Source organism: Rattus norvegicus, chromosome 3 (assembly GCF_036323735.1).
Source record: "Rattus norvegicus strain BN/NHsdMcwi chromosome 3, GRCr8, whole genome shotgun sequence".
Taxonomy (NCBI): domain Eukaryota; kingdom Metazoa; phylum Chordata; class Mammalia; order Rodentia; family Muridae; genus Rattus; species Rattus norvegicus.
In genome coordinates this window covers 28,484,574-28,500,516 of record NC_086021.1, presented here as the reverse complement: position 1 = coordinate 28,500,516, position 15,943 = coordinate 28,484,574, and the positions used below count along the sequence as shown (strand labels likewise).

At 50.7% G+C, this 15,943-nt stretch overlaps 2 protein-coding genes across 3 annotated transcripts; both read right to left on the bottom strand.

Annotated features, from left to right (window-relative positions):
* Positions 1-715: 715 nt before the first annotated feature.
* Positions 716-1,766, bottom strand: Tmem210 (transmembrane protein 210). The gene is made up of 4 exons (NM_001399700.1): positions 1,666-1,766; positions 1,368-1,503; positions 1,107-1,136; positions 716-949 (listed from the first exon to the last, which is right to left on the bottom strand). The coding sequence occupies exons 1-4, from the start codon at positions 1,730-1,732 to the stop codon at positions 760-762; spliced, it is 423 nt and encodes a 140-aa protein (NP_001386629.1). The 5' UTR covers positions 1,733-1,766; the 3' UTR covers positions 716-759.
* A 2,412-nt stretch (positions 1,767-4,178) lies between these two features.
* Positions 4,179-15,927, bottom strand: Anapc2 (anaphase promoting complex subunit 2). Of its 2 annotated transcripts, NM_001100532.1 has the most exons (13): positions 15,726-15,889; positions 14,867-15,489; positions 14,498-14,630; positions 13,567-13,741; positions 12,342-12,461; positions 11,280-11,397; positions 10,672-10,853; positions 9,843-9,984; positions 9,022-9,097; positions 8,738-8,941; positions 5,112-5,241; positions 4,621-4,856; positions 4,179-4,542 (listed from the first exon to the last, which is right to left on the bottom strand). In NM_001100532.1, the coding sequence occupies exons 1-13, from the start codon at positions 15,882-15,884 to the stop codon at positions 4,330-4,332; spliced, it is 2,511 nt and encodes an 836-aa protein (NP_001094002.1). In that variant the 5' UTR covers positions 15,885-15,889; the 3' UTR covers positions 4,179-4,329. The 2 variants fall into 2 exon arrangements, with proteins under 2 accessions (NP_001094002.1, XP_063139531.1); XM_063283461.1 differs by lacking the exon at positions 4,179-4,542 and having other exon boundaries at positions 4,627-4,956; positions 15,726-15,927.
* Between the last annotated feature and the right edge of the window lie 16 nt (positions 15,928-15,943).

Genomic DNA, 15,943 nt, shown 5'->3' with positions numbered 1-15,943 from the left:
TGTCCCACTGCTGGTTCCTCAACTTGGGCGGGGGCTAGGCACAGAGCCAATGCCCAGTACTGCCAACCACCTGTCCAGAGCTCCAGTCTTGGCTTGGCCTTGAGCCCGGTATAGAGCTGATGAGACCATCGGCCTCCCCACTGAGACCTAAAAAGCAGGATCAAAGCCACCAGTTCTGCATCATAGAATGCAGCATGCAGTGCCTTGCTCCATACCCCAGTCACAATTTCTATTCCTATTCGGCAAAAGGACCCCACAGATCCTAAAAGAATCCCGGTCTCTTGGCAGAGGATTGGTGAAAGTATAAACACATGATGGAGCCTAACCACAAGGGAAAGACCTGGAAGTGTAGGAAGGACGACACATCTAAGGCAAAAGAGGGAGTGTAGGAAAGATGTTGCAACCCTCTCCAGCTTGGAGCTCCTGAGGACAGTGTCAGCGGAAAGGGCACTGGCCTCAGTCTGGCCACTGCAGTTCCATTTTGGTTTGCCAGCTTACAGGGCCTATCTTGGGGGAATCTGGGAAGGTAGGAGGGTCCAGGATCAGTCATCTCTTTAAGATCAATAGTAGGCAAATGCAGGAAAGAGCTGAACTGGCCAGCTGGGCTAGGAGCTAGAAACCCCAAAGGTATGGCTCAGTAACCCAGGGTGGAGACAACCACCATGATTCATGCACAAACATTACCTCATGAGGGACCTGCAAGAAGGACAGCACATAATCACTAAATACTGTTTAATTCTCCAGCCTAGCTGCTCTCCACTACACTGGAGGTGGGGGGGGAGGGGGAGGGGGTGGAGGGGGCTGTAGAGGAGCAGTCATGGCCGTGAGGGTTTGGTTCTCCAAGGACTGCATCATGGATACCTCCAGATCAGGGTCCATGAGGTGGGACTCCACGTGCACCGTGTGCAGGTCTATTTGATCTTCCTGGACCCCATAGGGCTCCTCCAACCTGCATGATGGACATCAGCATGGTCCAACAAGGCCTTGGCCACCCAGGGGCGAACAGCCCATGAGGACGTTGCTCTCAATAAAGCTGTGAGCTGCACTTCAGGAGGGGGCGGAGAGGGGACACAGCTCACCTCTGAGACTTCCTCTGACACACTTACCTGTTTTCCGAGTGTCCAGGGCACGTGTCACTGAGGGGGACAAAGGCAGGTGTGATCTTTGGAGAAATGCTCATTCTTACGCCTGGAAGTCCCCTGCAACATCTTCCTACAACCCTCATACCCAACACGCACCTTGGAAAACACTATCCCCAGCCTCTCATGACATACCACCCTAGGAAGAGGCCCCTCAAAGCATGACTAACAGCCTGGGGCCAGAATTAAAGCCTCACTCCCACTGTGCCCAATCCAAAGCTCACGCACTCCTTGGCCCGAAAGACACCAAGCGCCACAACAACGAGGGCACAGAAGCAGCTGGCACTGATACCAGCCAGCACCACAATGAGGGCAATAAGGGCCTCACGGCTGAGACCGAGGCTGCATTCACAGTAGGTTCCAGCTGCAGAAACAAGGCCACAAGACCAGGGGCTAGTCACCTGCCTGTGGAGGACCCTCAGGTCCACCTCCCACCCCACCCTGTGACCCTCAGAAGGACACAAATGGTTTGCCCTGCCTGGAAAAGGGGAAGGGCTCTGGCTGGAGGGCTACTGGGAGGAGGCACCTGAAGCAGGTATGAGCACAAGGGACAGACATATCAGGCCAAGGGGGCCAGCTGGGCAGGAGTCCATGTCCAGCCCCCAGCCCCACCACACACCTCTAGATGGAACTCACTGGAAGGTGCTGACCTCACAGTGGGGCTGTGAGGCAGAGGGTGTGGGGGCAGGGCCTCAGAGCACTCAGGCTGACTTGAACTTCATTCATACTCAGATGCTGGAATTCCAGGAGTCCAGGGCAGAAAGCCCTGAATGGAGCAGGTAAAGGGCACAGGGCTAGCAAGCTCTGGCTAGGTCTGAGTCAGGGGATATTAGAGCTTCAGCTTTAAGGACTTATAGAACTTCTAATTAAGTGGGTGAGGAACCTACTTTGCTGTCCATCTGGTGTTAAGGACCATGGTCTCAGTTTGCTTTTTAACATCAGGACTGCAGGTCTCTAAGTGGAGTCAGAGTTCTACCTAACTCCCGGCTAATAAACCCATCCCCAGGGTGAGACAAGCAGGATGAGGAGGCAGGGGGTAGGTCTATGTATCCATTTGCCCTTGATTGCTTTGGAGAACTGAGCTCAGATAGCCTTTAAAGCCCAGGTTAGAGGACTACTAGTGTCCTAAGGAATCCTTGATCATCCACTGGGATAGGAGTCACTGGCTACATTTGCCTGAGCAGGATACCTCACCGTCTCCTCAGAACACCCCCCCCCCCGCCCCCAAAAGAGCAGATGGCTCAGAACTGACTGCACTCTGGCTCGCACATGCAGTGTTGTTAGTCAGAGCTCAGTGCCGTGAGGGTCTGTTGCCTTAGGGATCAGTCACTGCCCAAGGGAGAGAGTTTGCCTATAGGCTAGCATGGTCAGGGTTAACCTACATCTCTGTACTGAACTTGGTGTTGGTGCCCTGGGCTGGGAAGCAGAACAGCCCCACCTTGCTGCCACTCTTTATGCCAAGCAAACTAAGGGCAGGAGGAGGAAATGTCAGCCCTGCAGCTGACTGAGCCCCGCCTCCTGCCAGCTGGAGCCAACAGGGAGCCAGGAAGGGAACAGTGGGAATCCAGTGGATTCACAGGTAACACAGGTACCCCCCAGGGCTGGTCTTCAAGAAACATGGGCTTTGAATTGGTTGGATGATGTTGAGAACCAAGACTTCTCTGGTCTTTAGGACACATCCACAAACTTAGTCCAAAGGAATGTAGAACAGAAGGTGTGCCTGAGGCCCAGGGCTGGCACTGTCACCCTGCCAAGCCAGCCCAGCAAGTTTATATCCTGGTTAGGACAAAGACACGCCCGTCTGTGGCCTGGTGGTGTGAACCAGATAGGAACACTGGGTGGAGGGACCTGCAGGGCCTCTGCTGCCACAACTCAGAGAAGCAGTTCTTGCATCAATGGCACTTAAGTGGGGTAGGAAGCAGGGTCTCAGAACTAGGAGCCTGAGGAGAGCACACCTCATTTCTGAAGTACTTGTGAGCAAGGCTTCCTAGATTTCTGGGAACTCTTGGGCTATGACCAAGGTTGTATGCCTAATACCTACCTGCCTCTACCCTTTAAAATCTGAGGTACGACGATCACTCTAGAACAGGAAGAGTGAAATGGGACCTTTGAAGAGTCCCCTTCAGAGGTGGTAGTTCTGTAGCAGACTGGGCTTGAGGGGACTGGGAAGGGACTGGGGTAGTGGCAAAGCTCAAGCTGGTGTGGCTTGTGGCCTGGAACCCACCTTGGGCAGGAGCTGAGTGTGTAAACAATGATTCCAAAGGGCTTTTGTTTCCTCAGGTCAGTATTTCCTGACTGAAAACAGCTGTTCTGGAACAGGGACACAGAAGCCCACACTGTTCTACCAGATTCTGTTGTCTAAGGTTGAGGGCAGGGTCAATGTGTCCTCAACAGGTGTCTGGACAGCCTTGCCTGTAAGAGTGGTTGAGCCTTAACCTGGGGGAAAGGATTATTATACCCCGGGAATCAGTCTCGCCCCTGCCCTCATCCTATACTTCTGACGGGAGCTCCAGGGGACATGAGAGAATCTGAGTTCATACTTATAAGCTCCAAGCAGGATGGCCGGTAGAGAAAAGAGGACAGAGGTCTGATAATCCCCTGGTCACTAGCATCTGGCCTTAGGCAGCCCTTGACATAGGAGTGTACTTGACTCAGGTTGCCTCGCCTGAGGATCTGATCAAGTATAAATGTTCTAATAGCACAAAGCCTTACATTGACTCCACATAGTGAAGGCCCAAGAATTCCTTTTAAAGGCCACAAAAGCAGGATGGGGCCAAAGTTGACTCAGGAGACTCTGAGCTGCCAACCCCACTCACACTTGCTGAAATAGGCCCCAGCATATGTCTAGGGCAGGCTACAGAACATAGCTTTAGGGGAATCTATTGCCCAAACACACAAGCTCAGGCTGAGGTAAGCCTGGCTTCTTGGGTGGTTCTATTACCTGCTGCTGGGAATCCAGGCCCTGTAGGGTTATAGTAGGGTGGCTATAGAGGACAAACCTGTTTGTATTCATGGGGCCTAACAAAATACACGAAAGGATGAGCTAATATGCTTTAATTTGTTCTTTAGGTGTTAGGCAGGGAACAGGTAGGGGCTGGGCACAGGAACATGGGGACAGAAGGTACCCTAGCTGTCCATCCAGGGGTTGCACAGGCATGAATGCTGCAGGTCAGAGCCTGGAAGGGGAACATCAGTTGCAGTTCTTAGGCAGGCGGTAGACACCTGCAGAGTAGATGAGCTGCTGGTCTCGGACCTTCTTCTGCAAGTAGCCCTGTAGTTCCTGCAGGTCAATCTCAGCCAGTGCAGGGCCAGTCATTACAAACATTCGGAGCATGCTGTAGATGCGCTCCAGAGAGAGGCTCTCTAGGTTGGTCAACATGGCCTGGATGTATGTCCAAAAGAGCTAGGAACAGAAGCCAGACCTGGTTAGTTGGCCACTTACCTGGCCCACCCCAGCCCAATGTGGAAATGGCCAACATACCAGTAGCTCCTCTTCCTTCTGGTCAGCCTGGGAGGCCATGCCCGAGTCACTTTCATCATCACTGTCAATCAGCACCATGTTGTCCCTATCCTGAGGCCGCTCTTCCTCAATGACAGAGAAAGTGCCGGGAGGCTCCTCCCGCAGCACACCCTGCTGCAGCCACACTGACATGCGTCTTCGTAGGAGTGCCACGGGCATCTTCACCACCTTGCTCAGCTCCTCCAAGGTCCAGCTGGCTGTGTGCAGAGTCACAGAATGCAGGGTACCCTGGAGATATGCCTGCTCCAATAGCTGTTAGCCAGTTGGACCCCCAGATGCATGTGCATTGTCCTGTAACTGTTACTCACAGGTAAAAAGAATGGTTGCTACCTCTAAATTCTGGAGGGGGTGGGGGTCAGTATGTCACCTTACAGCTTATCAGACAGCAGTGTCTAGCACTAGCCCCAAGGTAGTGTGCTCAAGGCAGACCAGATGGGGTTCTAGGGACTCACCTTGGTCCTGGAAATACAGCAAAACCACTGCCTGCACTGGGGTGACCGCAACAGACAGGGTGCGGTCAGCCAGCTCCACGTCCATCGTCACCAGGCCCAGGGTATGCTTCCAACTGAGTGTCCGCATAGCCTGGGCAGGAATCATCAAGAACAGTCCAGTGGGTTCCAGGCAGGTCCAGATGAACAAGGCATAGGTTCTATACCAGGCTACCCAGCAAGGAATGGCTCTTGCACCAATGACCTGTACCAGGGCCATCCCTGGCAGGCATGTAGTCAGCAGCCAGACCAGGAGACCTGGTTCCAGTCTCCAGTTCTGGAACAACCATGATATAACAATGAACACTGATGATAAGTTGTGTCCCTCTCATGTCTCAGTACCTCGGACCATGAGCTATTTATTTGCAAAGAGAGTTAGTGTAGATGTAATTAAAAAGAGGTCACAGTGAAGTAGGGTAGGTCTTAAAGCACAGCAGAGAGCGGTTATGAAAGGCATACACATGCTGATGTACCAAAAGCTGGGCAAGTTTCCTAGAGGCATCAAGAGGAGCACGGGCCTGCCCACCCTGACACTGGACTTCTACTTCCCACAACTAAAACAATACTTTTCTCATGTTTAATACCACTCGGCCTGTGACATTTTGTTAAAGAAGTCATAATAAATGAAGATTCTGCTGTATGGATGATGCATGCCTTTAATCCCAGCACTTGTGAGGCAGAGGTAGGAGGATCTCTGTTAAGTTTGAGGCCAGCCTGGTCTACAAAGTTAGTTCCAGGACAGCCATGGCTATACAGAGAAGCCCTGTCTCAAAAAAAAAAAAAAATGTTCTAGAGAGGGAGGGAAACTGCTATAATTGTTTGTACATTGGGGAAACACATGAAAGTTAAAGCCTAGATCTGTTACAGCCAATGGGCTGTAACGATATGGCAGGTGAGATGATGCTGGTGAAGGTTCAGAAGAGAGAGTTACTGCACAGACTGTGGAGAATAATGTTGGTAGAGATGAGGACATTAAGAGGACCTTCTGGTGAGAGCGCAGATCGAAGTGAGGAACAAACTAGACGCTGGGGGAAGCTGGCAGAAAACCACCAGGCTGTGGCCAGACGTTCGCTGAGATGAGTGTGACTTGTGACTTGTAGATCCACTAGAACACACAGCATGGCCAGGAAGATACCGCTTCCCTTTCTTTTTTTTTTTTTTTTTTGAGCGGGGGACCGAACCCAGGACCTTGCGGTTGCTAGGCAAGCGCTCTACCACTGAGCTAAATCCCCAACCCACCGCTTCCCTTTCTTTTCCTGTTTTTAAAGACAGGACCTTACTCTGTAGCCCTAGTTGCCTTGAAACTTGCTATGTACAGCAAGCTAGCTTCAAACTAGGATGCTGCTGCTGTGCTCACCTTCCAAGGCTGGGAGGACAGGCGTCACCAGCTCAGGACCACGCCGTTACTTGATAAATTGGATACTGCACATTTCATGGAAAGCACCAAGGTTTTGAATGTTATGCCAGCAGCAGTGCTGACCGTGAATGAAGTGACAGCAGCACGGGAGAGTACACACGGGGCTGCAAGGCAAGCCAGGTGCCAAAGCCTGAGCCAGACTGTGAACTCTGCCTGCTGGGTTTCAGATTTGCTTTCGGCTCATGATCCTTCTAGGTTCCTTTGGGAATGCCCATTTCTGACCTAGGCTTGTTTGAACAATGGACTCTGATCAAAACAATGTCACAGCGTCAAGCTGGACACGAAACCTGCTGTCCTACTACTTTAGTCTCCTGAGTGCTAGGATCATAGACATGTGCTGCCCCCCTGGACTAGAAGAGACTTTAAGAACTGATGCTGAAGTGGTTAGCATCAGTTGGGATGCTACTTGGGAGATACTGGTATTGGCTAATTTGCTCCTGGGAAGAGTAGTAATTTTAGAAACTACAGACTGCCATGGGTCAAACTGTATCTCTTCAAAGAGACAGTAGTAAAGCTCAGGACACTGACTGTCCAGTGACACTGTAAGTCCTATCTCCAAATGTGGCCTTATTTGGAAACAGAGTCATTAAATAAGTAATCTGCTAAAATAAGGTTGTCCTGCAGTAGAATTGGTCCTTAATCTGATTATAAATGGTATCCTAAGAAGAGAGGAACAGACAGAGAAAACCTGGACATAAAGACATGTATTTACCACCTGGGCAAGGGTGGTGCACACCTTTAATCCCAGCACTCGGGAGGCAGAGGCAGGCGGATCTCTGAGTTGGCGGCCAGCCTGGTCTACAGAGTAAGTTCCAGGACAGCCAGGATTATACAAAGAAACCCTATCTCGAAAAACAAAATCAAAACAAACAAACAAAAAGTCCATTTACTTAGGTCTGCTAGGGCTCCTGCGAGAGGCAGGAAAAATGGTTTCCCTAGAGCATCCTGGGGCATCACAACTCAGCAATACAGCTCTAATCTGGCAAACCTGTGTCTGCAGTATGTCATAAGGACACCCAGGACACTGGTACCTCTGACCTAGTGGCAAAACTGATGGCCTGAGACCCTCTGGGACCCCTGTAGCTCTTAACGGAGAAGTATACCAATAAACTCACTCTACAGATAGAGAAACAGGCAGTATCAATGGCTTCCCCTGGTTTCATCCAGTTTAGCTATCCTAACACTGGTTCTAAAGCCATGACCTGAAAAAGGGTCACAATACATCACAATATATGGGCTGCATAGTCAGTCACCCACAAACCCAGCCAGATCCTTTAGGAACTTGGCTGGTGAAAGATAACTTTATTGTGGCCACAGGCTTGCCCTCTTAGCACAGCCCTAGGGTTTACCAGAGCCATTCTAGTACCACCAAAAATTGAGTCACACTAGTGTATGGCCATCCTAACTCTTTGGATCTGATCAACAAGACGCATCTAAGTCATGTCTAGGACCCAGGGCAAAAACTTAGCAAAGCCAACGAGGACCTCATACCAAAATAGGTCAGAGGAACAGTAGGAGAGGACACTGAGTACACAGGACTGGCCAGGAAGTGGTAGGGCTGTGGTACTCAACCAAAACAGGACATACTGGTGACCAGTAACCACACTTTCACCTGGTGTCAGTAAAGGCCAAAGACCATATTTAGACTCTTTCAGAAACTCAGCCAGGTAGCAAGGTTCTCACGGCTACTGACACAGACACTCCCCTTCTTTAATTTCTCCAGTCAGGGCCTCTGACTGGATTTTGTTGCCCCTCAAGTACTCAAAGGGATCATCCAGGGGCACAGATCCTTAGCATGAAGCCACGTAAGGTCTTCTGATCCCAGGAAGAAGCACGAGCCTCAGCACTATGCTCATCAGGAACAAGATGCTGCAGATGCCCCCATGGCACGCCTGCCTGAGGCGTCAGTGTCCAGCCTGACCCGACAAGGCTGGCCCCACATTTATGTATGACCCAGAGTAGGACGCTTGCCCCACCTGCGTTAGACTCTTGCCTCCCATGTCATAACTGACACCAGCTCAGGAAGGATCCTTGAATTTGGCCATACCACTCCCTGAACTCTAACCTCTACACCATTAGGGCTCAGCTGTGCTACCTGGACATGGGCTAATTCTATGTGGGGTCTGATGGTCTGATCAGAGACACAAACTACCCAGAGGCCTACTGGCTGTACCTTCAGTTTCTCATACTTCTTGCAGTAAACATCCAGGGCTGCCCTGATGTCCTCAGGGACCTCCAGCTTCTCATCTTTGAAGGGAGGCCAAAATTCACTGGACAATATGACGGCATAGACCCCAAATGGTGGCTGTTCTTCCACAGGCCGCTTCTCATCCTCCTCACGGATATTGGCATTGATGCGGCGGGAATCTGCCATGTCCTAAGAAAGGATACCTCATCAACGGCCTGGGCTTAATGGTGATGGTAGGCACAACTCTCGGGGCAGTCCTGGGTATTTACCTTGAGCATGACCTCACAGAAGTGCATGGGGGCTTCTCCAAAGCGCAGCTTCAACAGCTCCACATTACGAATCTCCCTGCAAGGACAAGTTTCTGTGAGGGGCTGCAATGTGACTCCATTTCAACTGATACCCTAAGCAGACAGCTGGACCAGACAACCCACCTGCTCAGGAAACACTGGGCTGAAGGGAAAGCAGGAAGCAAAAGACTAGGGCCAAAGTTTGGTCATTCTGGCTGTTGAGGTTTGGTCTTTGTTATGTATTGTAATGATAATTACTGCCCCCACCCACCCACCCAAAGTCTGGTTGTCTCAGGGATGAGGAGATCCTCATGTACACCAAGTGATGATATGTGTAGCCTTGCTCCTTAATTTAAAACTATTAAAAGATGCTACAGTCTATAGCTGGGCAGAAGAGAGGTAGACAAGGTTGCGGTTCCTTGGCTTGGGGTATGAGGCAGGACAGCGAGGAAGAAAGAGAAAAGCAGTTGGAGAGAAGATACCATGGCTGTGAGAGCTGGCCAATAGTTGAGTGTCCCAGATGAAACACAACAAGTTTAACTCAGAATTATTAATAAGAAAGTAGACATAATAGCTTACAGAGTTGATATCTGCCCAGCTCTAGTGTTTTAGATAGATAAAATCTCTTTTATCTGGGAACAGAAGAACTGAATGATATAAGACTGGGTAGAAAGCCCCAATAGAGATTAATTATTCCTACAACTCTTGGCCAATAGGGGCAGTCAATATTAGTCATGTGCTTTCCTCCAAGTGAAGGCTTAGGCCTCAGCACCCCCTGGAGGTCAACCAGTTCCTTGCCTTACCTCTCCGGACTGAAGCTGAACTGGTGGAGGAGGCGATCGGCCAGGAGGGAGCGGTACTCATTGATAAACAGGTCTTTGCTGCCATAGATGCTGACCAGCAGGCTGATGATGTCTGAAGAGCGTCGCTTGGAACTTGACTTTGCTGCACAGTACAGAGGAGCTAATGTGTACCACTGCACTTTGACAAGGAAAGTGACACCTCAGAGTTCACCTGCTGGATACAGCAGTCTTGCACGGCCCGGGGCGGGGGGGGGGGGGGGGCTTGCTCTAAATGCCCCAGGCAGCTGGGGTTAATGTCTCCCAGCAGAGCTGGGGTTGGTTCCTAAGGCAACTGTTCTGATAAACAGTGCCTCCTGTTTCACAAGGATCCTCAGTCAGCCATAAGGAAGAGAACAAAGGTTTTCCTCTAAAAGGTTGAAGATGCTGTGTTCATGCTAAGACCTCAGCAGGACAAAGAATCCACAGCCCATGATAACCCAGCAGAGTATGGTCAAGCAAAAGATGGGACCTGGGCAGAGAATCCCACCTTAATACATGAGAATCAGGATCAAATCACAGCAGAGTGGGGTATGCAGACTTCCTATGAACCTGGTCTCTCAGGTATAACCCACAAAGGCACCTTCTATAGCTAGCTAAGGTAGCCAGTGAGGTACATATAACAAACCAGCTAGTGTTACGCATGGCCCTGACCTCTCACACACGCACCCCAAGTTTGAGGCAATGGCTGCCTCTGATATAATCAGGGTTGGGTAGCAACATCCATAACCAGAACCCAAGAGACCACTGAAGAAACCCAGGAAAAGGCCGGGTGAGGCCAATAGGCACTGACCTGGATCAGCATCCACAGGGTCAGGGACCCAGTCCTCGGGCTCGCCAGAGTCATCCTCACTGTCCTGGCCGGTCTCCAGGCAGGCCGGGTCAGTCTTAGACAGCTCAACAGCCAAGTCCCCAGTCCCATCCGAGTCCCCGGTTAGCCCAGCCACAATCTGCCGTACTGTGTCCTCCCGTGTCCTGCCAGGATTGAATGCTGCTGTCCCAACAATGTGCATGGGCATCATGACATCTGCTACAGCCCATGCTAATGTGGCCGGTGCCAACTAGCAAGTGCTAAAAGCATGCCCATCCCGAGTCATAAAAATAAAAGTACTACTCCGAAAAAGCAGGGGTTGAGCTACCAAGAAGGGCTTAAGGACCAGCTTTGCCAAGGAACCCACCAGAGCACTCTTTATACATACATATACACACAGCGCAACTCTGTATAGTGGGGCGGACAACCACCTTAACACTAGCAAAAGGAAAAGGGCGGGGGCCCTACCCTGAGCCAATCCAGCCCTACCCAGGCAGAGCCTCATCTGTTTGACACTCAGGACTGACTGTTGCTCTGGTTCTGCAAACACCAGCAGTCAGCACAAAGTGCCAAATGCCAGTGGCACTCACCTCAGGTAGCGACGGATGGGCTCACAGGCCACCTCCAGGATGACCATAGAGGGATCTAGCACACGTAATGCCTTGATGGCAGAAATGTAGAGTGTGATGATGTCACACGTGTTGACACCTAGAGATAAGAGCAAGAGATCACACAACGGCTTGGACAGCAGTCTCCTGAACGCCAACACCTGAATGGGCAGCTGGCCATGTGGCTGGGTGTCTGACGATCACCAGGGACCTCATTCAAGCCGACGGCAGTGAGTTACCTTCTTGCCTCTGCCCTACTCATTCCATTTACAGACGCAGTCTCTAGAGTGTTTATAGACGCAGTCTGTTACGGTTTGAGTTTAGAATGTCCCCTACAGGCTCGTTTTGTTTTGTTTTGTTTTTTTTTTTTTTTTGGTTCTTTTTTTCGGAGCTGGGGACCGAACCCAGGGCCTTGCGCTTCCTAGGTAAACGCTCTACCACTGAGCTAAATCCCCAGCCCCTTGTTTTGTTTTTTAAGATTTATTTGTTTTATGTGAGTCCAGGTCTTCAGACACACTAGAAGGGGGCAATAGATCCCATTACAGATGGTTGTGAGCCATCATGTGGTTGCTGGGATTTGAACTCAAGACCTCTGGAAGAGCAGTCAGTGCTCTTTACTGCAGTAAATTTTGAATGTTTGATTACCAACTTAGACCCAAGAGTCTTTAGTAAGCCAGGTGTGGTGGTGTACTCCTTTAATCCCAGCTATTGGGAAGCAGAGAAAGGCAGTGAGTTTAAGGCCAGTCTCGTCTACATTAAAAAAAAAAAAAAAAAAAAAAAAAGGCTTTTATGATGAACTGCAACCTTCTGAGATTAGTATAGAAACTTTGCCCTTAAGAAGCAGCCTATTCCAAAAAGATCACAAACCAGTCCCAGACCAAATCATGCTCTGACTTCCTCCAAAAACAGATAAAGCTCAGGGTTAGCCCAGCTCTCCCTGCTTAATAACATGCTCCTCTCTCAGGACTACAAATTCAGGGCTGGGAACTGTATGTGAACCCTGAGGGCTATCTGAATGGTCAGGCCACAGTGGCCACACAATACCTGGGTGGAGGAGTCGAGTCTCTAGGGCCACTTTGAGGGACACGAGGAGCTGCTGCCTCTGATCCGTCCTCTCCAAGCAGTACTTAAGGTCCTCAATGGCTGGCCGAGAGTCTGGGAAGTCTGAAAGAGAATGGTGCCATAGGGATAGGTAAATGAAAAGGGGTGATAAGCACTAAAGGATACACACAGCACAAGAAACACAACCTGGCAGGGCTCAGACAAGAACCATCCATCAGGTACCAAACATTCTACTGTCACTAACTGTCACTGGAGGCCAATCTGACTATAGATGGCTCATCTAACCAGAAGCACATATGACTGCTTCACTGAAGGAACACTTTACCAGGCCAACCAACTACTCTCTCCATCCACTGTGGATCATTAGTACATTAGTGTGAGGTGTAATGACACTTAAAGCTCCAACAGCTGCTTTGACTCACACAACACAGTCATCCCTTCCATGGTAGATAGCTGAACTGTCCCAAGTTGTACTAGTTCTTGGGAAAATGGAAATAAAATGTTGCCAAACGACTCTTGCAATGCAATTAGTAAAAATGCCTTCAAATCTTTTTTTTCCCCCTCCTGATTTTTTGAGACCACAGGGTTTCTCTGTGTAGCCCTGGCTATCCAGGAACTCAATCTGTAGACCATGCCAGCCTTGAATTCACAGAGAACCATCTGCCTGCCTCTGCCTCCCATGTGCTGGGATTAAAGGTGTGTGCCACCAATGCCGGCTGCAAATCTTAAATTTTAAGATTAAAATCTTGGGGTTGGGGATTTAGCTCAGTGGTAGAGCGCTTGCCTAGGAAGCGCAAGGCCCTGGGTTCGGTCCCCAGCTCCGAAAAAAAGAACCAAAAAAAAAAAAAAAGATTAAAATCTTTATGCATGTGAGTATTTGTTTGCAGGGACTGTTTGCTGCCCAGATGTATAGGCTCCATGTGGATGCCTGGTACCAGTGGAGGGCAGAAGAGGGTTCTTGATCTCCTGGAACTGGAGCTACAGATGGCTATGAGCTGCCACACGGGTGCTGACAACAACCTGAGTATTCTGTCAGAGCAACAAGCCATCTTAACTGATGAGACATCTCTACAACCTGACACTATATTTTCCTACATGTTATACTTAAGTCCACTCTGCTCAGCTTATCACCCTGCCAACAGCAGCAGGTAAGGCAAAGAAAATGACTGGGAAAGGTAGGTCCTGCAAAGTAAGAAGCAGGACCAACCTCGGATGATGCTGAAAAGCTCCTCAATACGTAGGCTGGCATAGATTCGGTAGAAGAATCTCTGTACGTGACAGCGCCAACGACGCAGTGTGTTCCCAGCTTCTGGAGAAGTTGGTCTGCTGGGGTTGTCCTGAAGGAACACTTTGCCAAGCCAACCAACCACTCTCTCGATCCACTGTGAAAGATCATTAGTATGAGGTGTAATAACATTTAAAAGCTCCATTCTGACTCAGCAACCACACAGCTTCGGCAGGATGCTAGTGGAGCCCCGACCTGTGCATGGAGGCCAGAAGTATCAGATCTACACTCCACTGCCCAGGGTTCAATGCAGCTGCCCCAGGAGTTCCCAGGTTCATGACTCTACACGGCTAACACTGCGGGGACACCCACTTTGATCATTCCCTACCATGGCTAATATGCATCTGCAGCAGACAGACACTCAAAGAGTGGGAGGTATGGACTGAAGCAGAAACAAGGTGCACGACTGCATGGAGCTCAACCTGGCTTCTTCACAATGCTGGGAACCCCACAGAAGAATTACAAACCATACCTCAAGAGTATGGACAACCAGAGGCATTCACTGAGGACAGCCTAGCTCCAGACTGGTTATAGGTTAATCCTGAAGGGAACTGTTAAGTCAACATATGTTTTATAGGACAGTGGAAAGAAAAGGGTCTGGTAGACCTGTCTTGCCACACCTGCCTGAGGAAACTCCTTGAAGCCACCTCTGGCCCAGGATTTAAAGGTTTTATTTTAAATGCACAGACCTATTTGGTACATACCAGATTTGTCCTTGTCACCAGGGTCCAAGATTGGCCTCTATACGGCAGCAAGATAATCTCAACCATCACCACTCCACTGTTTGCTATTAGGTCTACCCCAACCCCATCGTTGCCCTTAACAGGAAACAGACCAAGGAGGAGATTCTCACCTTGTGGAACTCACGCAAGAAAGAGCGCTCATACTCTCCTCGGCAGCGGTCTTCCATCCTTTCCCGGGTCACCTGATGCAGGGTGGTGGTCACGGCCTCAGCGCTAACCCGCTCCAGCAGACTGAGCCTATGCCTGGAGGAGATCCCCGCTTATGGAGAACCCACAACACATGTGTCCTTTACCCGAAGGGGTCTTCCCAGAAAGACACTGTACACACACCCTAGGCCTATGTCCAGGACAGCATACACTTGATACACAATAATCCCTGGTCACAAGTATAGGCGAAAAAGACCTCGCCATCCAGTTTATTAGCTCTATTCAGAGATCTTTTTAAAGAAACTGAGGCATGGCCAGGAAGCAGTACTTACAGGACCTGGCTGAGCTGGTTGAACTGCTCCAGGGCCTGCCGGCACCAGCACTGCTGCTTGTCACTGCCACATCCTGCACACAGAGGGCTCTGCAAAAGTCGGTAGTACCTGCGGCGGGCATACCGGCTGTCCAGCTCTCCCTCTAGTTCTGGATCTGTGCCCCCTTCTCCTTTTCTCTTGCTCTGCATATAGACTCTCAGGAAACGACCATAGAGGCGCTGGACCATCTCCTGGAATGTCCTAGGGGTGGAAAAAAACAGGACTCCCCGCAACATAGTGTGAACTTTCTCCCGAAGACCCTGAGCTCCAGCGCCCATCAGCAAGCCCAGACGAGTCCATTTCTCTAGGAGTTCTAGGCTATGCAGATAGGGATCCAAGCGGCTTTCCAGCAGACCGAACGCATCCAGGAGCAGCACAAGGCATTGGGGTTCATCGACAGAGTTTTCGCGAAGGGAGATGGCATTCCAGAACTCCGTGGCAATGTTGCCTTGAAGGTCATTCTGCAGCACTTCCACGAACCACTCCTCCAGGACAGAGTGCAGACCGTGGGCCCTCAGAACTTCTACCGCTGCACGAAGCTCTTCCTCCTTTGGTGGAACTGCACCGCTGGTCCGGGAAGATGCCTGGAGCACGGAAAACCGTGAGCAGAGGGGCGGAACAGGGGTAAAAGGAGAGGAGGGGTGTGGAAAAAAACAGCAGCCGAAGGGCTGCCAGGAAACCAAACAAATCAGATAGCTGAGGAAGGAGGCAAGCCCACTACGGGCAGAGCACGGGAGCTATGAGGACCCAAGGATGGACTCCCTAAAGGACAAAGTCGTGGCAACTCTGCACAGGCCCGCCAACCTTTCCCCGGCCTCACCAGCCCCAGCGCAGCCGGCGGCACCAGACCGGTGCTCACAGTATTCCAGGCAACCACGAGCTCCTGTCCAGGCCTAGAGTCGCAGTCATCCGTGGCGACAATTGTCGTTGTCGCCGCCGCCGCCGCCGCCACCGATACCGCCACACCCTCGGCCTCCATCACTGTCCACAAAACAGACCCGCCCAGCGTAGCGCACGGTGATGACGCAAGCGCGGGCT